At 39.6% G+C, this 25,920-nt stretch overlaps 2 protein-coding genes across 2 annotated transcripts; one reads left to right on the top strand and one right to left on the bottom strand.

Annotated features, from left to right (window-relative positions):
- Positions 1-1,281: 1,281 nt before the first annotated feature.
- dhodh (dihydroorotate dehydrogenase) lies at positions 1,282-9,833 on the bottom strand. Its single transcript, XM_085758882.1, has 9 exons — positions 9,708-9,833; positions 7,925-8,137; positions 7,172-7,371; positions 6,341-6,423; positions 5,775-5,962; positions 4,444-4,557; positions 3,275-3,428; positions 2,931-3,090; positions 1,282-1,734 (listed from the first exon to the last, which is right to left on the bottom strand). Exons 1-9 carry the CDS (start codon positions 9,723-9,725, stop codon positions 1,578-1,580), a joined length of 1,287 nt encoding a protein of 428 aa, XP_085615008.1. The 5' UTR covers positions 9,726-9,833; the 3' UTR covers positions 1,282-1,577.
- Positions 9,834-10,097: 264 nt separating this feature from the next.
- Positions 10,098-24,264, top strand: pkd1l3 (polycystic kidney disease 1-like 3). Its single transcript, XM_085773086.1, has 23 exons — positions 10,098-10,591; positions 11,746-11,853; positions 12,034-12,059; positions 12,146-12,179; positions 12,292-12,353; positions 12,461-12,523; positions 12,625-12,783; positions 12,869-12,978; positions 13,071-13,194; positions 13,284-13,406; positions 14,261-14,477; positions 14,768-14,949; positions 15,049-15,279; positions 16,593-16,694; positions 17,008-17,186; positions 18,625-18,771; positions 18,873-19,075; positions 19,866-20,053; positions 20,274-20,406; positions 21,105-21,300; positions 22,328-22,547; positions 22,769-22,853; positions 23,992-24,264. The coding sequence occupies exons 1-23, from the start codon at positions 10,279-10,281 to the stop codon at positions 24,036-24,038; spliced, it is 3,252 nt and encodes a 1,083-aa protein (XP_085629212.1). The 5' UTR covers positions 10,098-10,278; the 3' UTR covers positions 24,039-24,264.
- Positions 24,265-25,920: the final 1,656 nt, after the last annotated feature.

Here is a 25,920-nt window from a genome sequence, read left to right on the forward strand (position 1 = left end):
TCTGCTTGAAATAAAAAAAAACAGCTTCAGATCTTCCCACAGTTGAACCTTGGTTGTGTGTTTTTCATTTATTTGTTTTATAGCTCGCAGCAGATTTTGTACAGTCTGAAACGTGTGAAAGACTCTTCCTGAACATGCGTCTCCACATGCTCACAAGATCAAAAACCAGGTTCGCTGAATTTCTAAAGACGGTACATTCAAATCCTGAACAAGCGCATCTTTTCTGCCCCTCCTCTCGCAGGGTTTATTGCATTCCACAGCCGATGAGTTTTAATTATACAGAAAAAAAAACGGTGAGAAAAGGAAGCGTAACATGAATGTGAATTGCTGTGGGTGCATGTTCCTGTCATTTTCAATGTTTCAGGGTTTTTCAGTGGTTGAAAGAGAAAATGGTTTCAAAAAACCAACTTCACCTTGACCAAAAACAAATCTGAGTGCATGATCTCAGTGAATTGTATGAAATGAATTTTTGAAACAGGAAGTGAAATGTTGATTTCGTTTTGGGTAAGATAGATTTTGAAAACTGTAAAAATGTAAAAGTGAATATTTTGAGAATATAGTAATATTAATACATAGTATAGTAATAATATTTAGCAGTCATCAGTGATAATTCATCCTCTGGGGTTCATGAATACACACAGCATTGCTTGAAATTACATTTTAATATCATAAAATATGGCTTGTGATTAAAATGACCATTATTGATTTTTTTACCGTTATCAGTGTTTAACAGTTTGAATCCATTTGGGACGATACCACGCTGGAATAAATATCTTTTATACAGTATATTCATTAGATATATTATTGATTGATCGGCTAAAATTTGTACTTTTCCTTAATGCCACCTTCAGATGGCAGTGAAACTGAAAAATACATTCAATTTTTCCAATACATTTTATAATCTATCATCCACAAATGTCAGATTAAGTGCCACTGGTGTCCACCAGTGTCTGCGTTAACGTTTACCATCTCTGTCGTTGTTTGTAACTCAAATCTGTTTTTCCTGTTGGAGCGTAAACCAGGTCTGACGGACAGATTGAAACACAAAGCTCAATAAACACTCACTATGCTACAAGTCCTCTATCATCACACATCACAAAATAAATACCCTGATTCTTAACACATCATTTTTCAACTTCATTCACGTGTAATAACATCCATATTTAAACTGCAGTGAATACTACAGACCAACAATGTGAACGTATTGATTCCAAGTCTGTATAATTTACTGAAAACCGTGGACGAGAAACAAGTTTTGCCATTTTACCATGTCAGACTATATTTCCTTTTTACACACAAGAAAGAAAAAAAAAAACAGTTGTATTAATTTGTAAAAATTGGTTTTGGAGCAAGTGTTTGAAAAATCCAAGCACTTTGGTCTCGGTGTGCACTCTGAGAAATACTAACTGCTGTTACACTGTAACAAAAGGACGAACGTTTGAAATAAAGTCACCAACCGACCTCAGCGTCTCAGAGCAGCAAATGCATCATCATCATCATCATCATCATCATCATCAACATCAACATCAGATTCACCATTAAAGCTGAGATCGGCTGCAGTTTCTCTTCCCCACTGTCTAGTTGGACGAGCTGGCAGCCACAGGTGCTGCTAAGCCCCGAGTGCCCGTGTTAACGTTTACCATCTCTCTCAGCTTGTTCTGCTTCTGAGTCGACCACTCTGCTGCTCTGTGATCTGCTCCAACCGCCTCCGACACGCTGCTGAAACCTTGATCTCTGTGGAAGTGGATAAAGGTACTGAATTAGAAACATCTCGGATTAGAATTCAGGAACGTTCTCCACATCTCTTGGAAACACGCTGCATGTAACGATTTGACCTGAACTGTCTCGTCTGTACTGTGAAGTTGTTGTTAGCAGCATCGCAGCCAAATACCACAACAACTCGGCTTTAGTAGGTTGTGACTTCGCCCATCATATCTACCCTTTGTGATAACACTGTGCTCGAGATAACATCACTCAAAAGGAACTTCACAGGGAAAGAAACACAGTCACTATCTGGACAATCCATCTTTTCAGCCAAACTCTTGTTGGCACAGTTGTAACTTTGACCTGAGGGACCTTTTTCTCTTCCAGCTAAGTTTGTCAGTCCCGTCTCACTGCTGCTGTTCCTTGAGCTTTTAGAGAAATAACTAAACTCCACGATGTCAATAATTAATCTGGTGAATGAAATACTGTTTTCCAGAAAATAAAAAAAGACCAAAGAATAAATAAATAACATGACTATAACATCCAATCAGTGATAAACCAGAATTATCAAGTGTTAAAAGTGAGCCATCAGACTTTCTTTCTTGTTTTTAAAGAAATTGGATACCACTGTACTTTGGGTTTTATTGCTGGTTGCAGCTATCGTGTGCATCACTGTTCCTTATATGCCGTCGCACAATGTCCATCTTTGTATGACCATAGACTCTCTCACTGGCTGACTTTTATTTATACATCTATTCTCGGACTTTTGCCTATAACATATTTGTGTTTACACATGTGTAGAAACCTCAGCCGATATGGCTTAAGTTCTTTGGACATTATACAGATGCAGCTCCCGAGAGTCAGAACTGAACTGGGCAAAAAGGCTTTTAAATTTTCTGCCCCATCTACACTGGAATGATGTGCAGAAGGACTTGAAATTGACACGTCTTGTAACTCTGGGGGAATTCAAGTCAGTTATAAAAGACGGGGAAATGAGCTCAATCGGATCTTGTGATTGCATTGTGTCATCACGTAGTCCCACTCTTGTTTTCCTGTAACGTGTCATCATATTTTATTTGTGTCTTGAGTGTTTGGTGTAACCATTCTGTTTTTGTGCTGCCGTCTTGGCCAGGTCACTCTTGGAATAGAGGTTTTGAACCTCAATGAGTTTTTCTTTTACCTGGTTAAATAAGAGGATTGATTGATTAAATCTTTCCCATACGTACTTTAGAAGTTGCTCCAATTCTCGTTTGATCTTCGTGACCACCGGTGGACCCTGATACGTCATAGCAGTGTAGAGCTGAACCAGTGAAGCACCAGCACGGATCTTATCCATAGCGTCCTGTCCACTGGCCACACCGCCGATTCCCACGATGGGTACTTTACCTACAATAACACGGACAAGCAGTGAGTGAGTCTATTTTATACACACACATACACATAACTTCCACAGATATTCAATCAGTTCAGTGATGTTAAAAGTAGAAAAAACACCAAATTTCCACACTCAAGAAGCTGAATTGAGCACTTAAACCCGATGAGAAATGGACAGGACGTTTTGTGCGAGTACCTTTGGTGAGGCTGTACATCTCTCTGACAGCGTTAGTGGAGAGGTCTTTGAGAGGCTGGCCACTTAACCCACCGACCTCCGTCTTATTAGGATCCTGAAGAGTCTCGGGTCTAGACACGGTGGTGTTGGACACCATTAAACCGTCCACTCCCAGCTGCAGACACAGAGTGGAGGAGAGGAAGCAGGTGAAGTGGAGCACTGACTGACTGACTGACTGCCTGACTGACTGGTGTGGGTGGCTGTGTGAGTAAAGACCATTTGACTTTCACAGACCTACAATGTGAAGTGTACTGTGACAAATAGAGGACAGAGTGCTGTGAAAGTAAATGCTTCCTCTCCTCCATTAAGGTTCGTCTCCTCCTCGCCGCCAGGAGGATTTTAGAGAAAGTAACCTGCTGAAGTGGTGAGCAGCTGTTGTACTGAAAATCACACTGATGAGGCTGGAAATCAGCTAATTATAAACTTATTACTACAATAAAAACAATCAGCTGAAATGTGGAGCCGATTTTCACATTTGTGTCTTAAAAACTAATATCTGATCAAAAGAAACCGTGTTTTATTCATTTAGTACACTTTGTTTTACATTCCTTCATAACTCAAGTTATATATTTTTTGCCTTGTAACTTTCTTTTTAAAGATTTCATCCATATTTTTGTCTTAGTATTATCATAACGACAATTATTAAAAGTTTTTTTGGGATTAAAACTAAAACATATTTGTAAAGTCACATTTAAATGGCTGGTAATACAACTGCCATTGCACTGCTTTCAGGGTTTGCATCGTTATGAGACCATGTGACAAGTATGATTAAAAACATCAGAACAGGAACTGAGCTTAAATTCATTTTTTCCCTCTGTAACGTTTGTATGTTTTGTACCTATAATATTGAGAAGTGATCAAAGGATGATTTAACAATTTACAAACACCACCACAAATTACATCTATTTCCCTCCATGGAAAAGATACAAACCATCTGTATATGAGCTCAATCTGCACAGACATTTTTATTTGCCATGAATGCAAAACCCAGCAGAAATGAACCACAGCTGTTAGGGAAATTAGAAAGAAATGAAATTGGATGCTGATGAAATTAAGTTAAGAGGAGGCAAGAAAATCAAATCGAAGGCTCAATAAGGAAATTAAATGACTTTTAGAAACAAACTTCCAACCTCAGTGACGACGTCAGCGATGTCTTGTTTGTCCTGTGCGCTGAGGTCAGGAGCGATCTTCACCAGGACCGGAGGTTTGTGTTCTCCCTGCAGGGCATCGCGCTCCTTCAACACCTGCAGGAAGTGTGTATGAGAGTGTGTGTGTGTCAGGAGATGCAACTTTTAAACACAAAGTCTGTGTATTATTGTACTTTAAGATCTGAAACCTTGAGAGTGAGTGGGAATTTAAAAATGTAGCTTTATTTGAACTGACAGATGATCAGCTCAACAAAAATACAGAATAAGTCCTTCATTTAAAGAACAACTTAACATATTTGAGTTTAAATGAATTTACTAAAAGGGATAGTTCACCCAAAATTCAAATTTCACTCATTATCTACTCACCCTCATGTCGACTAAGGGCTGGGAGAAGTTTCAGAGTCCTCCGTGCCGGGCCCCATGCAGCACTGCATGTCCATATGACGGTTATGAACGGGGCTCACTTTTATTCGTCCAAAAAGACACACCAAAAAAACATCCAATTACCTCCATACTGCTCGTCTGTAATGTCCCTCTTGTATTGAAGCCCCGACATGAGAAATTGTTCCGAAAAAAATTAAATAAGTCGATATTTTAAGGTTGTTTGTAGCGGAAGCTCCCAGTGTTGCTCTGCTGCTGAACTGGGTGTCAATGCAAATCGCGCGAGATTTGCACAGGCAAAGCAGTGAACTGAGACACTGGGAGCTTCCGCTACAAACAACCTTAAAATCTATACTTATTTAATTTTTTTCGGAACAATTTCTCATGTTGGGGCTTCAATACAAGAGGGACATTACAGACGAGCAGTGTGGAGGTATTTGGATGTTTTTTTGGTGTGTCTTTTTGGACGAAGAAAATTGAGTCCCGTTCGCTACCGTCATATGGACATGTAGTGCTGCACAGAGCCCCGCTGTAAATCAGAGAAGGCACGGAGGACTCTGAAACTTCTAAAAAGCCCTTAGTCGACATGAGGGTGAGTAGATGAGTGAAATTTGAATTTTGGGTGAACTATCAGTAAGACAACAGAGTAAGATGAGATAAGATATCCTATTCAATCAACTACGTAACTGTTTGGTGAGGAATTATTAAAGTTTGGTATTAATTTCCCTCTATATCACACCTACACCACAAACATTATACTTAAATTAAATAGGACATTCTTTATAATAGAGATATTCTATGCAATGATGATTTAAAACCAAGTAATTACTTCTGAGGCTGAGCAATAGACCCAGATGATGCTTTCAAATCATTGTTGGGTCCCATTGCAGTACGGTAATTTGATTTTTAATTAAACATTCACACAGTCGTACCGTGTGCAGGAGCTGATGGAGCTCAGCCTTCCCCTGCAGGTCCCTGAGCCCCGGCGTGTTAGGACTGCTGACGTTGACCACCAGGTAGTCGGCCAGCGGGCCCAGCGTTTTCACCCCCTGCAAGTAATCTGTCCCTGCGTCCTGGGACAACTTGTTCTTCCCCAGGTTGATGCCCAGGGGAAGGCCAGCTATAAACACAGACACACACACATGCACACACACAAACAGCAGAGATCAGACAAATACAAACACAAGCTGCATCATCAGACATGTGACTCAGCTGCTCATGTGCTAAATGGGCTGTGAGCAGCAGAGCAGGTATGGATCAGACACAACAGAACGTGAGACACAAGGACGGGTCAAGATCGTTAAAACACAACAACACAACAGAATAGTGCATTTAACCATAAACCCATTTACTGCAAATACTTTGTTTATACAAATGAAACTATTTATGTCTTTGAAAAGGACACAACCTCTGTATTAGTGTTTTTTTATTTATTTTTTAGCTGGATCAGTGAGTCATGTCACATTTACAGTCCAGAATACACAGAGTGGCTGCTAACCTTTACTTTGCTCTTGCTGTGTTTCTTCCCTGGCCTTCAACCTCTGCTGTGCATCTTCCAAACCACAGCTGTTGAAGCCATATCTGGACACACACACACACAGACACACAAACACACACAGTAGAACTTGTTAAAATGCCAGTCTATTAATAAAACCAATCCTACAAAAATCAAGTGCACTAAATAACAAACACTTCACTTGAGATTTTGTATTGAATATGAAATAATTCAAATCAGATTCTGTTTTAGATGAACAGGCAAAGCTGCTAATATGCTGGTGAAATTGCAACATCTCATGAGGACAAATTAGCATAAATTACCAGTGTCTCTGGGTATAATGAAGACAGAAAGGAAAATCTAAAAAGAGCCGATGAAAACAGATTCCCCTCATTTAGCTCATTTTAATCTGCATTACAAATTAAAACTGCAAAGAAAATAGAGAGAACAGACCTGTAGGAGGCACAATCTCTTTCAACAGACTAAGCACTATGACATTTTATATATCTTTAGCTATAAGATATAAATATAATATAAATCTATAGGAAACTACCCACTATACACTTTCAATGCAGAGACACTTTCTTTGCTAATGCATTCATTTCATTGTAATATAACAAAATATTAGTGGTATGACTATTATATGGCCCTATTTTAGTATCATTAACATCTTTAACATCATTAACAACATCATTTACGTATATAAGGAAATATTTTACACAATGAAACATTAAGAATACTTCAATACATACAGTTTATGAGCTGGACTGAACTAAAACTAATGAATTTTAACACAACAATAACACAGCAGTGGAGCCCTTAAAAAAAACGTACCTGTTAATAACGGCTTTATCTGCAAGGAGTCGAAACACGCGTGGTTTGGGGTTCCCAGGCTGAGGTTTAGGAGTGATGGTTCCCACTTCAACGAAGCCAAACCCCAGTTTGTACAAACCGTCCACCGCCTCGCCGTTCTTGTCGAAGCCTGCCGCGATGCCGACAGGGTTTTTGAACTTCAGTCCCAGGACGTTCACTTCCTGCAGAGACAGAACAACTTACAGGATCTGAGCCTCACTGTGATGTTAAAGGGATAGTTCAACAATTTTGGCAAATTGCCCCATTGCCATAACCCCTATAGTCATAGCAGTAGGTTCGTTACCTTTAATTGTCGGTGCAAGCTATTTTTAGAACGGCGGAGCAGAGCCGCGAGCTGCTCAGAGCTACGCTACGGAGGCTCATGGGATTTCTTGGTTTCCCTCATGAAACTCATCAAATACACAATCCAACAACTCCACAACGCTCTGGTGGACAAGTTGTGACCTGCACATTCACCACGCTATGAGATAATAACAGAACAGTAGGAGACAGAATTGTTTTCGAGGTAAATTCATGCAAAATGTGCATTCCCGTCGGGGGCAGTTTTTCAGTCTGCATTTACTCCATCTCATAACGTTCCTAAAAATAGCTTGCACCGACAATTACAGGTAACGAACCTACTCCTGAAACTAGAGGGATTATTGCAATAGGCCAATTTGCCAAAATGTTGAACTATCCCTTTAAATAAAGGTGAGGTGATAAAACTGTATTTACCAGTGATGCAGGGTCCTTGTAGCGGTTCAGAGGAACCACGCCCATACCGATCATCTTGACCGACAAGACGTGCGCCGTCTCTGCTCCCACAATCCTTTGCAGGACGGGCATGAGCTGGTTGGCGTAGAAACGCTCATCTCCAACCGCAGTGAGGTAGGAGGCAAACAGGAGGCTACCTGAGCTGAGGATCTTCACCGCCTCCTTCAACTGCTTCTGTTGACCAGAGAGTGAAAAGTGAAAGAATTAAATCACATCACATCAGAGATTCATCAGTGTGAACAGATTGGTAATAGTTTAATTCATGTCGTTTGCAATGACCCAGTTTCCACAGGAACCTGAGTTTGAATACAGTTTTTTTGTTTAATATTCAGGTTAATACCCAGTGAGGCTGCGTGTGGCCTTCACACTTCACATCATGTACGTCTGAATACAGAGACGAATAGAAAACTGAGCCAGTGAAACAAACTAGCAAGGCACAAGCTTAACAGCATGACATCAGTATCAAACAAAAGATTAAAAAGTCTATGTGATACACATACCCACTGAACCTGCATTAATATTTCATATCCACTACAATAAAACTATAGACTATAGGTATGTGGTACAGGTATGAACAGTGTACCCACCTAAAAAGTAAAGTATACCCACTATAACAAATACTACACCACCGATTATGGTCATATATAGAAAAGATATGAAAATTTGTGCTTCTGTGTTAACTACATATGACAATGCTTAATGTGGACTAAACAAGCTATAGGCAATTTTCTGAACTGGACAATAAAATCACTATTTATGATCCTTACAAAAAAGCACCAGTGATGAGATGTCTGTACCTAAAAGTATGTCATCACAATAAGAGTAACAGGTTGGTTGTGTTCTCCTCTTTAATGTATCAGTATCTGCAATCGGCCAAAATGAGTTGGGAAATATCAACACATCAAGATATCTGCAAAACTCTGATATCATGCATGCCAACCTGTGGAAAATCTCTACACAATATCACAAAGAGACAAAAGCAAGTAGGGATCAACAGATTACCAGGCACAGCCATCGGCCACTATCAGAGATGATACTTTTGCCGATAATGATAGTTCATAATATGTATCAATCAGACAACCCAATTAATCCTCTAGTCTGAGGATCAGATTCAGCATTTATAGTTGGGATATCCTTAACCAGTAATAAGACACACAACATGACATTAAGAGAGACACAAAAGAACCACAAAGATGATTGAAACAACCATGAGATGACACAGAAAGGACCATTAAAAGATGCCAAACACCAGAGATGTACTCTCATGTTATAAACAATGAGACACAAAATGTGACATAAAACAGTCACCAGCATCTCTTTCAATCTGAGGGGTTTGAGTCATGCAGGACGGGGGATACAACTGTGGTCAGAGACAGGACATAGTTTAAAGTTAAGTTTACTCTGACTCTTATCTGATCTGTATCTGAGAGGCCTGATATCCCATAATATTCCCAACTTGATGGATCTTATATATGGGACACAAAACAGTAAATTAGAGCTGAAAATGTATAAAAACAGAAACCTAAACATATGTCTTGTTATCATAACACCGGTCTCTGTTATCAATGGGCACAGTGTCTTTTTGCTTTCATGCAAAGACACAGAGGAGCTAAGTTTCAGTGTTTCCTGGTTTCACGCGGAGCAGACAAACCGGAGCTCGCGCCGTGACTTCGAGCCTCGTGGCGCCGTGACAAAAGACCTGACACCGTAAAACAAAAGAGGACCAGATTGTGACTGAATTTACCTTCAGATGTCCCGCCATGGACGCAGGTCTGCCCTTGCATTTCACTGCATGAAGATGTTACACAAAACACATGTGGTAACTACTTCCTCCATGTCCTCTCGCGAGATTTCCTCAAAGAGCGCGGGAGCTGAAATGCAGTGAGATTAATCTGATCTGAATCTGAGATGTTTCTCTTTCAAGAGGTAAAATATGAACATAATGAGTATTTAAGTGTAATTTACTTTATAAAGACAATATTTATTGTATTACATTAGTAAAATAAAAGATTCACAACAGTTATATAAAATGTTTTTCTCATATTTAGCAAATAAAAAGGTGAAACTCTGCCTTGGTGAGTTGCAGATGAAAGGTAAATCTTGTGTGACCTTTGCTGACTTACGCCAAGTGCCTTGTTCACTTTGCATCTTGTTTGAGTGTCTGCAGAGATTTTCCTAATGTATTAACAACATATGCAGGTTTTTCCAGAGAAAGTTCCCTGATTTCCATGTGACAGACTGAAGGGATTTCACTCTTTTGCTGCTGCTCAGCTCCTACAGGACTATGTGCTTTGGCTCTGTACATTATAATAACCATGGACGTGTGGCTGCGAACTGCTGTGTTTTTGTGGATTTCAGCTGGATTTCTGCTTTTACCTGAGAAGGCTGAGGCCTGTCCCGGCGATGTTTTCCCTGCCACCTGTGATTTTGTTGTCAGAAATGTCTGTTTTGAGTTTGTCGAGGATTCAAAAACCTGGTTTGAAGCCAAGAGCAGCTGTGAAAATCAAGGAGGGGAGCTGCTGAAGGTGATGGACAGCGAGGTCAAAAGTTTCCTGGAGAACAACAGCAGAAAGAGAAACGACTTCTCATGGTGGCTGGGAGAAGGTATGCAAGGAGAACCTACCGTGGGTGAGTAAAATATATGTAATAATCACAATTTTGTCTTTTGTTTAATGCGCATCTGCTTCATCATCATCTGTGAAATCAAGCAGCGTCTATGTGAGACCCCTTTCCACAGGCTGCAGATGTAGACCGATGGTGAAGTCAAGGAAAAATGTTTTCTTGTAGGTTATCTGCTGTGATTTTATGTCAGTGGCCTTGTGGATAGAGGTTAATCAACATAATCAATATCATTTTTGGGAGATCCTGACTTAACAATGCTGTCTTAACACAAACAACAGTGTGAGGACAACATCAAAATTAAATCAGATATAAATCTAAACATTGAAACAATACAAAATTGGCACTTTAGTGATTCAAAAATAAGAAAAACGATATGTTATATTTCACTGAATAACTGTTAGATTATTGTTTTACATATTAAATGTAATTCAATATATGTTGTTATGTTGTTTTAAATCATTTACCCGGTAACTTTGGGGGGGTTAGGGATTTTTTAGGGATAACATGGTTTCAAAACAAGGCATGAAACCTTTACGTAACTCCTTTCCCTTGTTAGGCTTTTATGTATTATGTAATTAAAAGCAAAAACAACACAGTTGGTCGTATCCTACATTTAACAAAAACATACACAGTCTAAGAAGAGAGGACAGTAACAACAAAAACAATAATAGATAGTTACCTTGAATTAGGCACAGCTGCAGGTGACACTGGACTGAAGACTGTTTACTGCATCAGGAAATTAAAAAATAAAAGTATTTAATTTTAGAGAACTTTCCTCAGTAAAAGTTTTGTTTTATTTTGTTCAATGGCTTCACTGTTGGTTTAGATGAGGTAAAATTCATCAGTATATACAAACTCGCTACTGTCTGGCTGGAGTCATTTCTCATTTCTCAGGTCTTGTAAAATATGATAATTTGTCAACATCTTATTAGATCTGTGTTGTTTGTTTGGAAAAAAGAAAAGAGAGAAGATGTAACTTGGCTCTGGGAACTTGTGATGGACATTTTTCATTATTGTTGGACATTTTATGAGGCTAAATTGTTTGGAAGATAATTGACAAATTAATAAATAGTTGTTGCCCAAATGTTTTTTGTCTTCATCATGTCTGAGGTAACACAATCGTTTGTCTCTATGTGCACACACACTTCTCTCTGAAACAGAAAATGGTGACATTTCTGAGACGAGCTGCACGTACATGACTCTGACTCCTCTTCAGCTCTTTGTAACGTCCGACTGCAGCCAGAGGCGGAGCTTCGTCTGCACCCACCGTACGTAACAAGAACTTCCTAATCACCACTTTTCCTTTTCCTCACGTCCTTCCTTCTTCCTTTCTTCTCTTGTGTTCTTTGCAACTTAGCAAAGTGTATTACAGTTAGATTTTTTTAAATTTCTTAACAATGTAACTTGATCCAATATGCAGTTTGTTAAATGTGACTCTTGTTTTAAAGATTCAGGGCCTTCATCAAACACTAAGGTAAGAGATAACTGCACACTGTCAGTACCAAGGTGAATAAACATACAGACTGAATCTTCTTCTTATTTCCCATGTTATCTTTGCAGAATACGTCAGAGCCCAGTTATGCAAGCAGTTCACGTAAGTGACACTGAAGCATTAAGTGTCATAATAATAAATGTGAATGTGAAGGACGACAGTCACAGTCTTCATCTTCTCCTCAAACACACACACACACACACTTTGATTCCAGGACTCAGAAGGAGTGTAGATGACATGGCTTCACATATTGATAATATTGAATTACTCCTCCAGGTGAGAGATCCCTCAGTCATTTTATATAGAGACTGTTTGACCTATGAGTCATGAAGGCTATTGAATAGTGCAGTGAGATACCTTTTGTGTTTGTTTTCCTGAGACAGGAAGCAGATAAAGAACTGAAACGAATCGAAGTAACAGCAGGGGAGCCAACAAATGAAGTCAGGGTGGGAACCTATGAAAACTCTTATTATATAATTGCAATTATAACAAATAACTCCGTGTACACTGAGTGTGTCATGGTGTATCTATGTTTTTTCTTTCACAGGACGCATTTATTGACTCTTTGTTGGCGGCCACCAAAAAACTGACTGAAGAATTTGCTTTGGAAAACAGAGACACTATGAGTCACATCATCAACTGTAGTAATGCCATCTACCTGCTCGCGACGAAAAAATGCGACCTCGAGTCTAACCCGAACCCCACAGTAAGTTCACAAGAGTGTGATACTGTGACATACAAGCAGTCGCACACTCAGGTCAGGTGATGTTGCCTCTCTCGCCCCCGTACAGTCTTTGTTTGAGCGGATCTTCGAGATCTTTCGCACAGTCTCCATCCTGCTGAGTGCAGGTGCCGAAGACGTGGTCATCAATCACCAATCAGGCTCCATCTACCAGACCAAGTTGGTGTTTGTTTTTTTTTCTTCAGAAGATCATTTTGCAGCTTTTGTGCAATTAGAAACTGCTAAATATCCCAATTAACTCCTTCCCTCAGCCGTAAACCTGACGAGCTTGGCAACGCGGTGCTAGGCTCAGAGAAAGACGGTGAGTTCATCAGGCTCCCCTCGTATTCAGCTCTAATGGGTCATTTCGGAGATGCAGTCTCGGTCACCACTCAGGTGTGTGTTTGTGTTATTATAGTGTCTATGAGTGCTTGTTTCTTTGTTGTCATCTACAGTGTGTTTAACTGAGCTCTCCTCCTCCGTAGATGACCACATTCTCAGGGAATCCCCATCCCTCTGAAGACAACATCACAGGAACGGTCTGCAACCTTTTACTCAACAATAAAGGCTCAGAGATCAAGCTGATGAACCTGTCAGAGAGTATAGAGGTACACTGGCTCTTGTGTTATCTGAACTAAAGTGCTAAAATAATTTGAAGGTAGGTAGCTAGCAAGCAAACAGAAATAAACTGTGCCATTTGTGCCTTACATACATACATAAATACAGCCTTTCAGTGCAATTTTTAAAAAAGTGGTAGAGGTGAGATTGAGATGTTATGAAAGCCAGTGTTATTACAAAGGTGAGTCAGAGCGTGGACAGTGAAGCTTTGCTCTCTGGCAGGTGATAAAACAGCAGCTTGTGACACCTTGTTTATCAGAGCACTTAGCACATTACTGTGTTTATCCTTCCTACGTCAGCTGGGCCGGAAAAACACAAAACCTGTCCGTCCAAATCAGGAGGAAGAGTGACTAATATTATACTTATGTAGATTATAAGGTTCAAAATGAAAGTGAATCTGAATGAAGTGGGTCTGAATCCACAGAGAAGAAATTCCCTAAACAAAGGTTGATTTTTAAAATCTTGCAGATTGCATTTCTATACCTGAAGGAGGAACACACACTCCCAGTGAGAGTGATGTGTTTCAATAAAATCGGTGTGAAAAAGGTGAACTGAATCAGCTAAGAGGAGGAAGAGTGTGAAATGTGAGCCAATCAGTGATGAGGAAGGAAGAAACAAACTTCTACTGTATTAATATCACTCTACTTTTGTCTTAGGGAAGAAAAGGCATCACAGTTTGTCCCACATCTAATAATACTGTATATGTTTAGACTACAGTTTGGACTTATATCCATATCTTAATATGAAAAAGAATAAGAAATCATGGTTCTCGCTTCAGAGCAAAGTTGTGTTAATACTTTCTGTCAGGATTCCCGGCCAGTTCCCTGCCTTTTCTTTGTTCCAGATCTTTCTGCCTCGTCCGAATCCTGCATCGCTGATCAATGCCACCGTTGAACTGGAGGAAAACATGAAAGCAGTGAACAGAATCAACGTCACAGACCCTAACGTGACCGTCATCTTCAATGCAGTTCCCAATTTAAACGTGTCACTGATTCTCACGCTGTCTTATGGGTCACCTCCGATCTCCTCGCTCACCTCGACCATCATCTTGAGACCGACAGGTAACTGTCACCTTACACCAGGGGTTGCCAGGTCTGCTGTGGCCACACTCACAGTCAGTATTAGGCAAGGCAAGGCAAGGCATCTTTATTTATATAGCGCATTTCATACCAAGGCAACTCAATGTGCTTTACATAAAGACAAAACATTTAAAAAAAGAGAAGCATAAAACAGAATAAAAACAAACACTAAAAACAGATTTAAAAGCAAGAGCAACTAAAAGTAAAATAAAAGAAAATAGATAATAGATAGATAGTATTAGTGATTATTGGCTTTTTTTTTCTTGCAACAGGAGACTACCGCTGGATGATCACCCCAGAGATGCTACAGCAAACTACTGGAGTTTGGTTCATTGAGACCAAGCTCTTTAATTCCTCATGGGAACCCGGCTTCACACTGAACATCATCTCTTTTGCCAGCAAGTGCCTTTACTGGGACACAGACATGGGGATGTGGAGCGTAGATGGTTGCCGGGTGAGTTAAGTCGGATAAACTCGGAACTTGAATTGTAAAATATTCCAGCTGCTCCAGATGCGTTTGAGACAGTTACTGTATGTGCTGCTGTTGTTTAAGGTGGGAGAGCTGAGCACTCCAGAGCGCACACAGTGTCTGTGCAACCACCTCACGCTGTTCGGGAGCTCCTTCTTTGTGATGCCGAACTACGTGGACATAAGTAAGACGGCACAGCTGTTCGCCACCGTGTCCCAGAACTACGTGGTGCTGTCGCTGCTCTGCGCTTTCTTCGGCCTCTACCTGATCACGCTGATGTGGGCCTGCTACGCCGACCGCAGGGCGAGCTCTAAGGTCATACACCACACCACTCTCATGTTAAATACACTGTTAAATAAGTTTGTTTTCAGACACATTCCTCTTTTTATTCGGATTTATACACATTATTAATCACCTTTGACCAGGTGCAATGATTACATACTGAGTCCCAGTTACCCAGGTGAAACAATTTCATGCTTGTATGATATGATATCTTAACACATGGATCCATGTCAGGAGTGGCCATACTCAAAATTAGTGACTGAGTGACATTTGAAAGATATTTGATTCCAACTTTATGGGCAACAGTGTAAAATGTTTTAAGTCAAAACACAGTGCTGGGAATAATTCAGCCAGCACAAACTCATCAGGACACATTAGAACAGTGGTTCCCAACCTTTTTTGGCTCGTGACCCCATTTTGACATCGCAAATTTTGGGCGACCCCGTCAATCAAGATGCACCAGCTCAGATATTTTTATATGCTGCATTTTATTTGAACTCAATTTATAATCTTTATTTGTTTATTTAGACAGGGCAATGCATATTAATGGACACTGAGTATATGAGTACTCAGTGTAAATACACCGGATTTAGCACTGTTGCTAGATTTCATCACACAAGAAGTCCATGAAAACAGAGGACCAATAATAACAAGTATTAAATAGGTAGATTTACATGATTGTGGAAGGATTGGACATGATTCGTGGTTACACAGCAGTTATAAGACATGCAATTACACACGCTCGGATTAAATATGATTACGTGGTGCGTGGCGCAGTGGTTAAAGCGGCCGCCCCATGTAGAGGCTACAGTCCTCAACACAGGTGTCCCCGGTTCGAATCCCGTGTCGGGCAGACCTTTCCTGCATGTCATTCCCCCTCTCTCTGCCTCCCCCTTTCCTGTCTATCTCACTATGAGCTATCAAATAAAGGCAAAAAGCCAAAAAAAAATATATATATATACTTTAAATATGATTACGTTACCCAGACTGAGCATGGATTTCGATATTTGATAACGTGAAAGTATAGAAAACAGTTGTGTTGTTGTGTGTGGTGTTATATTATAATTTTAAAAAGAGTAATAATTAACTAAAAAATATATATAAAATATATATATGTAATTTTTTTAATCAATTACTGGACATTTCAGGTGACCCCATTTGAATTCCAGTCTTGACCCCAAGGATGAAAAACACTGCATTAGAAACACAGATAGTCTTTTCTCACTGTTGCTGCATAATATCCTGCATAATGTCTTTTTTGGGGGGGAAATTTTGTTTTGAAACTGTCTTTTCCTGCCAACACATCCATATCCATCCCTCACAATGATTTTATGTTGAACTATTAGAGGAAGATGACTCTGCTGGCGGACAACCACCCAGGTGCTCAGTACAACTATCTGATCGGTGTCCAAACCGGCCATCGCAAGAACGCTGGGACGTCTGCAAATGTAAGTGTCTTCTTTAAAACATTTAGACTTTATATATTTTTTAATATAATCCAGATGAAATATATATAAAGCTGTAGATGTTCATACTTTTTTTTTTAGAAATGCTGCCTGATTTCATTAAAAACTAAGGGATTTTAATATTAAAAAAGGGATTTAATCATCAGCGTCTTCCTCCACTGCGTTCATGCGATGGTGTTTCATGGTTTGGTTCAGAAAAGGGTCGCGACAGTTGTGTGAAGCGCACACACATGTGGTCCTTATACAATCCGGGTTCATGCCACAGATGTGTCAAACCAGCGCTGTTGTCCTATAGGTCACGGTGAAGCTGATTGGCGTAGACGGAGAGAGCGAAACGTACACCCTCACAGACCCTGATAAGCCCGTGTTCGAGAGAGGAGCTGTGGATATGTTCCTGTTGGCCACACCTCTCCCTCTGGGCGAAGTGCAAAACGTCAGGCTGCAGCACGACAACTCTGGAGGTCACCCGTCATGGTACCATGAGACACACACACTTCGGCAGCAATCAATACATTTAGCACTACACTATCTTACTGTTTTTTCTTTCAGATATTTACTAATTTTAATTTCACAAAGCTTTCTATTGGTTTATTTATATATATATATATTATATATATATATATATATATATATATATATATATATTCAAGTTGATTGGCAGTTTAATGTTATTTTTAGTTCACACCTATGATATTGAAATTTTGTGTTTTCAATCCTCAATCCTGATGGCACACACACTTAGGTGGTAGCTAGATCTGGATTATAGTTAAAAATATTATAGAAAAAAAATGTGTTAAAGGGATAATTCAACATTTTGGCAAATTGGCCAGTTGCCATAATCCCTATAATAGTCTTACAGTAGGAGTAGGTTCGTTACCTTTAATTGTCGGTGCAAGCTGTTTTTAGAACGGCGGAGCAGAGTCATGAGCTGCTCAGAGCTACGCTACGGAGGCTAATGGGATTTCTTGGTTTCCCTCATCAAACTCATCAGATACACAATCCAACAACTCCAAAACGCTCTTGTGGACAAGGTGTGAGCTGCACATTCACCACGTTATGAGATAATAACAAACGTTACTAGACAGAGTTGTTTTCAAGGTAAATTCATGCAAAACCGCTGATGCGTGTTCCAGTCGGGAGCAGTTTTTCGGCAAGCAGTCTCTGTCAATTTCTTCAACTCTACATACTGCCTAATGCTGCAACACATTATGTCAAAATGTCAAATGTTGAAAAAAAAAAAAAAAAATTGAGAAATGTCATGTTAAAAAAAAAAAAAAAAAAAAAATGTCAAATTGTTAAATTGTTAAATTTTGAAAATACTGGAAGAATGTTATGTCAAAAATGTAACATGCAGAAAAAATGAATATGTGAGTATTGGGGGCGGGACTAGATAAGCTTTTGCTTCTCCCGCTTTCCCTTTCGGTCATGTGTATTGTATTAATTGGATTGAGATGATGTGTGATGATGATGACTAATTGACATGCCCGAAATGAACCAAAAAATAAAAATAAAAAAAATAAATTTACCTTGAAAACAACTCTGTCTGGTAACGTTACGTTATTATCTCATAGTGTGGTGAATGTGTGTGTCACAACTTGTTGGATTGTGTATTTGATGAGTTTGATGAGGGAAACCAAGAAATCCCATGAGCCTCCGTAGCGTAGCTCTGAGCAGCTCATGGCTCTGCTCCGCCGTTCTAAAAATAGCTTGCACCGACAATTAAAGGTAACGAACCTACTGCTAAAACTATAGGGATTATGGCAATGGGCCAATTTGCCAAAATGTTGAACTATCCCTTTAAACAAAATCCCAAAATAGACTCCTTTGCCAAATTGAGAATAAGGAGTTGATTCAGAGTCAAGATGATTTGTATCACAACGTTTCTCTCTCCTTTATTTTCCCTTATATAAAGGTATATAAACAAGGTGACAGTACAAGACCTCCAAAATCTGCATGTGGTTCAGTTCTTCTGCGGCTGCTGGCTGAGCAACGACCGCGGAGACGGAATGACCAAGAAAACATTCAATGCTGCAAAGACCAATGAGATCGCCAGCTTCAGGTCCGACTCACACACTCACACTGCTGAAATAAACCGACTCGGCTCCTGTTGAAGTCAAATTAACTGAGTTTGTGTCTGGTTTCTTCCTTTTTCCCCCTCAGGAACATTTTCCAGAGCAGAACATCGACCGGCTTTAGGGATGAACACATCTGGGTGTCCATAGTGGATCCCCCCTCGCGTAGTCCGTTCACTCGGGCCCAGAGGGTTTCCTGCTGCATGAGCCTCCTGCTCTGCACCATGGCCATCAACATCGCCTTCTGGAACATCCCCGTGGACGAGGACTCACCTGTACTATTTCAATTAGGTGAATCACTTTCTAAGATCAAAGCAAAGTTCTATTCAAGAGTCAAAACTACTTCTTATGTTCTGTGCTGTTGATGGTTGATAATAATTGGGTTTTTAGGCATCTAAAAATAACTGGCCACTTCACAGATTGTCCACTAGAGGGGGCTATGACTGATTATCAGGTTAGGGGCAATAAAACACTGATAAAGCCACTTGAAAACAAAAAAGTTGTTATAGTGAGTAAGACATTAACACTGTTATAGTGAGATTTTACATGTTACACTTGTACGACCTGTGAGGTATGAATTAATGACAAGCCATTATATCAATATTTTCAACAATCAGAACATTTATGGTTACAGTATTCACAAAATCTGCCTGTGCTTCAAAAATAGTTATTTTTCTCACCCAAAGATTATATTAAAAGACAGGATATTTATTCTAAAAGCATTACGTAATAGGAGTCATTGGTCGACTGGAGCTGCACAACAGGGATAAGATGGAGCAAGTGGATGAGTAAGACAGTGAAGTGGTGCTTGAACTAAACAGACGAGCAAATTATGGCAGAAATTCAACTTGAATGTGTCCTGGACTAGTAGGGCACAGATGTTTTCTGATACAAATACAAAATCTGTCTATAATGTACAGTAACACTAGATAGATGATATTAAAAGACAGCATAGAGCTTTAATGAAACATCTCAAACTGGTCCAAGCTTCCAGGTGCTGCAGATGTTTTCACTTGCTTCAACAAGCCTCTGTTATCCTTGTGCTTTTTTTTTTCTTTTCTTTCTTTTTGCATCTGTCCAGGTTCTTTGCAAATCACCTGGCAAGAAATCATGGTGGGGGTGCAGAGCGGTCTCCTCATGTTCCCAATCAACATCCTCATCATCACCATCTTCCGAAGCATCCGACCTCGCAACAAATCAAACTCTAAAAAAGACAAATTCAAGGAGAACTCGGCACCTCGTCAAATCAACATACAAACTGTCCTGAAGGTTTTTTGTTGTTCTTTTATATAATAATATTATATTTTCTCATCACAGGTCACATATTTTGCATCCAGTTTATGTTGCAGTTACTGTAAATGCCCTTTGGCTTTGACAAGCAGCATTTTGACCGTTTACCATATAATATTCATTCTTTCTTCTCTATGCATTTGGTCAAATAGTTCACTGTGCATGCAGCATTTGATGTTTGTTTGTATGTTCCTGCCAGGACGTGGAGGAGATGATGTTTTTGGTGAGCAAAAGTCCGAAGAACAAGTTATCAGGGCCGTACAGGCTGGAGTCTACCACCGACCTCAACTACACCCTGGACAGGGTGAATGAACTGCTCCACTTAATTCAAGGTTGGTTTTTATATATATATATATTTATTCCTTGATTTTATTATTAATATTAATATTATTAATTTATTATTTTATTTTTTTACTCAGATGAACAAAATATGCTTACCGTCTGGTATTATGATTTGTAAAAGAATAAAAACAAAATTTATTTTGTGGAATTTAATGTGGAATCTAGGGCAAAATGTCAACGCAAGAGCATTTGCATTTAAAAAAAGAAAGAAAAAGAAACAATTATCCATAACAGCGCTGTAGAGGGGAACACACAAAGGGGCTAACATGGGGTAAGTGGATGAATAAGGCAGTTGAGTGGTGCTTGAGCTAAACAGATGAGCAAATTGTGATAGAAATTCAACTTGATTGTTGTAGTGCAAGAAAGGTCGAAAGGATTTAAACCTGTTTTGTTATTTCCTCTTTTTTGTCTATCACAAATATACAGTATACTCTCAAATCATTTCCCCAAACAAATGGTGCATGATTTTGTAGAGAATTATAGTGTAATAGTGAGAATTTACAGCAGCAGGATGTTGTGTATGAGTTCAGCTTAAAATGTTCATTGTCCAGAGCTGATGATTTAGGATTTGAAAGCCTCATCGACAGCATTTCTCCTCAAAGAAAAGAAACCTTATGACCTGGAGAGGCCATGCTGGGCAGGGAAATGCAATCACCTGCAAGTGTGTGTGTGTGTGATGGTGTCACAGGGGAGGCTGAGAGCACCACCCACTGGGTCCACTGCAGCAGGTTCCTCCTGGCTTGTCTCTGTCACCTCCTGAAGGACCTGGAGAAACTGGATGCGAGACATTTCCCCGGCTCTGAAGATTACCAGCATGCCCTCAACGTCACCAACCTGCTGGTTCGCAAGGCCGAGATGGTTTTCAGCAGCCACTTGAACTACTGGTCAGCACAACACACACACACACACAAAGACACATAAAAGTATCTAAATTTAGGGCTGCCCTTTGACCAAAGATTTTCTTGGTCGACCAATAGTCGTCATTTAGGGCGATTAGTCGACTAATCGATCACTACTGACCGCTGGTGAGTGCTTTGGGACGGTGCGGGGCTCACGGCAGCGCCCACTGCTCGTTGAAAACAGCAGTGATATGTGCTTTCATGTCGGAGTCTCAAACCAGAAACGCTGTAACAACATCGGAAAAAGTCGCTTTTGACAAAAAAATAAAATAAAGTTGCCAAGAGGGTTTGGAAAGTCTGCAGATTTAGCGAGAAAGTACTGCTCAAAAGCGTGATATCACTGTGTAAAAAGAACGAGTGACAGCAAGTGAGTGTCACGACTTCCTGTTTCTGGCCCTTCAAATTAAAAGCCCTATAGCCTTTCATACACAGTTCTTTTAATTTTGACAAGACACAGCTCAAAATGTGTTCTTGTCTGTAACAACATCTATTGCACGTCTGTCCGTCCTGGGTGAGGGATCCCTCCTCTGTCGCTCACCCTGAGGTTTCTCCATTTTTTCCCTGTAAAAAGGGTTTTCTATGGAGTTTTTCCTCAGTCGATGTGAGGGTCTAAGGACAGAGGATGTTGTTATGATGCCATGTAAAGCCCTTTGAGAGGAACTGTTTGTAAAAACAGGCTATACAAATAAAATTGCCTTGCCTTGCCTTTGTTTTTCCTGCGACCAATCAACCAATGAAATTTTGGTCAACTAACAATTGGTCGACTATTTGGGGGCAGCCTGGGTTTTTACTTTGGTGACACAAAGGTGGGGTAAAGCACGCACATCCAAATGTGTGACAGGTGCAGGACTAAAAAACAAAATTGACTAAGAAGAAAAGAGTGAAGTCCGCACACTGTGTAAAGCTCCTCGAGTGTTTATTATATTAGATCATCATCCTTTTTACTTTGGTGAAACATCTTATATGTTGTCTTTATTTTCTCTTCCACTACTTTTGCGGTTGCGTGGCCCAGCCCGCCTCCTGTGAGGATGCAGAAGAAGAAGTCTGGGGGCTGCTGGCTGCCCTGGTGGTGTGTGTTTCTAGGCTGGTTCCTGTTGCTCTCCATCAGCGGAGTCTCCACCTTCTTCACCCTGCTGTACGGCTTCGAGTACGGCAGAGAAAAGTCCATCAAGTGGGTCATGTCTCTGGGCCTGTCGCTGTTCCAGAGCATCTTTATACTGCAGCCTCTCAAGGTTGGTGGAGATGGGAAATGCATCAAAGTGATTACTGAAAACATGCCCTGGTTTAGTATTTAGACCACAAGCTGTGCTGTATTTTCCCAATTTATCACTCTATGTGCTGGAATTTATTGTTTTTTTTGTCAGAGTAGTTTTTTTCTCTCTTTTCTATAACAGTTTTCTGTGTATTTTTTGTATTTCTGTGTTTATTTTCTGTGGCTCGCTCTGGTTCTCAGGTGGTAGGCATCGCTGTGTTCTTCGCCCTGCTGCTGAAACCTGTGGCTGTGGAGGAGAGCGAGGAAATTGAGCAAGTGCTGTTGGGTAAGAAACAAAAAACATTGTGTTATCTGTCACCAGAGCAGGTTGAGGTGCACAAGCTCCCGGCTGGTAAGGAAGTCAGAAAAATCATGTTTGCCCTTGAACAACGTTGGGAGCATCATTGAGAACGATGTTTCATGCATAATGTAAGAAGTCTGCAGCTCTTCTTCTTCTTTGTCTTCTGTGTTGTCTCTGCTCAGCTGCTACCTGCACTGTTTAGTGCTGCAATTCAACCAACAGAGAAGCTTTTCATCATTTGTTAATGTTTTCTTTTTCATCATCCTCAAAGCTGGTGCAATTTATATTTTTAATAATATGATAGTGTTGGCGCAATCCAACCTCCAACTCTCATTACAGTTGTCTTCAGATGTAGACGCCAGCTGTTCTCTTTTAAAAATAAATAAATAAAAGCTATTGAATACCTGCGAAGCATCAAACAGCAGTTTAGCAGCTGCCAGGTGAATATATTGGAGAATTTAGCAGCTAACAAATTAGATATTTTCAACATAAGGAGGTGGAGACCAAATCTAAAAGCCCCTAAAAGGGGGCGAGTAAATACTGGACTTGTATTTATCAACCGGCTACAAACATGACTCCAGCTGTTTCTCCGTAGTTGCTCAATGTTTGCCAACATGGTTATCTTATCAATTTAAAAATAATAATATAATAATAATATGATGATGAAGTATATCTGTGATGTGTTTCAGCTATTTTTCTGCTGCCAGCAACTAGCAACGAAATGAAGATGGAAAAAAACAAAAACAAGGCTACGTTCATTTCAAAATAAATTCATCTTTTTCAAGCTTCTCACTTCAAAAAGCTTTTATCAAATATCTAATAAAGAGACTGAAAAGGCAGCATAAACATCACAGGATATTGTTAAAAGGAGGTTGTATAATTTGGAATAAAATTTTTAAAAAGCCTCTAAATTTAATTGAACACATAAATTGTTTACTGCTGTGCATATTTCATGAAGCAGACAGGCGTATCTATTCATTTTTGTTTCAAGTTGACTGCAGAGAGCTCTTATGTAATGATGCCTATGAATAGTTTACACTTTTTTTTTTTTTTTTTTGCTTTGACAACGCTAAACCAGTGACCCTTTAGTGAGTCTCACTGCATTGTCTTCTCCCTTTAACAGAGCAACAAGACAGGTGTAGGCGATTCTCTGGCAGGCACACGCTGTGAGCAAGCTGCATTTAGCGGGATCATCTGTCTTCTCCAATGGGCGCAGCTTCAATCTACAGCACCCTCGCCGCTTCTCAAACACTCTTTTGCACTTATTGGAAGTTTTACTTTCTGAATATATAAAATTGCACAACACACTCTGATGGTGTTTTGCAATTCCTTTCAATGCCTGAGGAAGGTTTACTGAGTCCGGGGTAAATGTTGCTCTTGAATTTTGCAAAGTAATTTTTACTCTCCATGACCATGTATGTCTGCAGAAAGAGAAAAAAAACACCTTATGGTTGTTTATTTTAAACAGCTTCTGTTCACATGTGGATGCAGCGTTTTTTCCTGTCTGTTTACAGCTTTAACAAGCACTCGTGTAGGTTTAGATGTCAAAAAACTGTAAAAACAATCATGAGCTGAGTTATTTTGAGAGTGAAAACTAGTAAACACAATCAATAAGTAATGATATAAAGTTATTGAATGTCTGTACAGCTATACTATATTGAAAGATTTTGCTAATTTGGGTGTACGTGGATCTTTTTTGTTCTTTCGTAGTAACTTCAAAGGCTGTTATACCTCATTTAAATTATATCATTATATCAAATATCATTAAAATCTGATATTTATTGTTGCTATAAAGTAATTTTCTATTTGGATCTTTTGGTCAGCACCTAACAGCCAGAGCCTGCTGGTGTCAACATGACTGTTCATCACAGCGTGTGGCGTCCGACCATCATCAACCACACGGTGGGTGGGAAGGTGCTTTTATATAGGGGCTGATTATTAATTGATCGCAGTTTGTCATTTCATCTTCATCACTGTAACACATGCTGAAGGTGCATGTCATGAGTTTTCATCGTATATGCCTGCTTCTGTGGGATTCAGTCTGTCCTGCCTCTGAATGATTTATACCAACAGACCCAACTACGGTAAAGTTTGTGCTCTTAGTTTGAAAACACACACACACACACACACAGGTCCTTTGATCCTCATGTGCTTTTATTTTATCAGAGATTATTTAGTTTTTCTTCTATTGATGTTGTACGTATTGTATGTGTAAAGAAATAGTGAATAAATACTTTTGCATCTGAAAACCATCAATCGAAACTGGAATCGCAGCCTATCTTCCATTCTCACATCCAAACACTGACAACTTTCTATGACAACCACAAAACTCAACAGACATCACATCACAAAAGCCATTATAACCAATGCAAGAAGGCCAGAGTACAAATTATGCAAGAAATTTTAAGAAACAGTCTATTGAAAATGATTTTTATATTCCATTGTAGCTGAATATTTCCCACTGTTACGGATATATCTCTGTGAAGGTTCTCCGTCATCCAGGTCATTGTAGTCATTATGTTCTGAAATTGAAGGCAACTGGATCCATCATATTCTGATTTCAACTCTAAGGTCTATTTTGTTACCTGTTATACAAAGAAATATAATATATTTCTTTTAAACATATATTATACTGTATATATATTATGCAAATTACTGTATAGATACCCAAGTTTTTCTCTCTCTATCTTAATTGAACTGAAGCATCAATAGGTGTAAACTCTCTTCACATTGAAAACCTTTTGGGTGTGGGATGGACAACTTCAGATGCTAATTAATGAATATTGTATGTCATGAAATCATTTTCACAACAAGTACACACCTCACTAGTGATTAAATAAGTGATCGAAAATTGATATTCACTACTGAAAAAGTGTCTGACCTGATTCACCAGGTGATGTAAGCTTCACCTGGATTCACCGTTCACTGCAATAACCTTTGGAAACGCAGAGGAGAAACTAAGTCAAGGTCAGCAACAGTTACTCGGTCGGGTCGACCTCCCTCTTTTTTCACGGCAGAGCAGCTCGACCCACATCCACTCTTCCTTTCAGCT

The sequence above is a fragment of the Trachurus japonicus genome, chromosome 3, assembly GCF_045865225.1.
Source record: "Trachurus japonicus isolate A0001 chromosome 3, Traja_1.0".
In the NCBI taxonomy this organism is placed as follows: Eukaryota; Metazoa; Chordata; class Actinopteri; order Carangiformes; family Carangidae; genus Trachurus; species Trachurus japonicus.

Bases quoted from the DNA above. Each gene is read 5' to 3' on its own strand.
- dhodh (XM_085758882.1), bottom strand. The intron at 4,558-5,774 runs GTACGACTGTGT...CACTTCCTGCAG, and splicing joins TCCATCAGCTCCTGCACACG to GTGTTGAAGGAGCGCGATGC. The intron at 3,429-4,443 runs GTTGGAAGTTTG...CTGTGTCTGCAG, and splicing joins TCGCTGACGTCGTCACTGAG to CTGGGAGTGGACGGTTTAAT.
- pkd1l3 (XM_085773086.1), top strand. From the start codon at position 10,279: ATGGACGTGTGGCTGCGAACTGCTGTGTTTTTGTGGATTTCAGCTGGA. The intron at 13,195-13,283 runs GTGTGTGTTTGT...CCTCCTCCGTAG, and splicing joins CAGTCTCGGTCACCACTCAG to ATGACCACATTCTCAGGGAA. The intron at 17,187-18,624 runs GTACCATGAGAC...CCTTATATAAAG, and splicing joins TCTGGAGGTCACCCGTCATG to GTATATAAACAAGGTGACAG.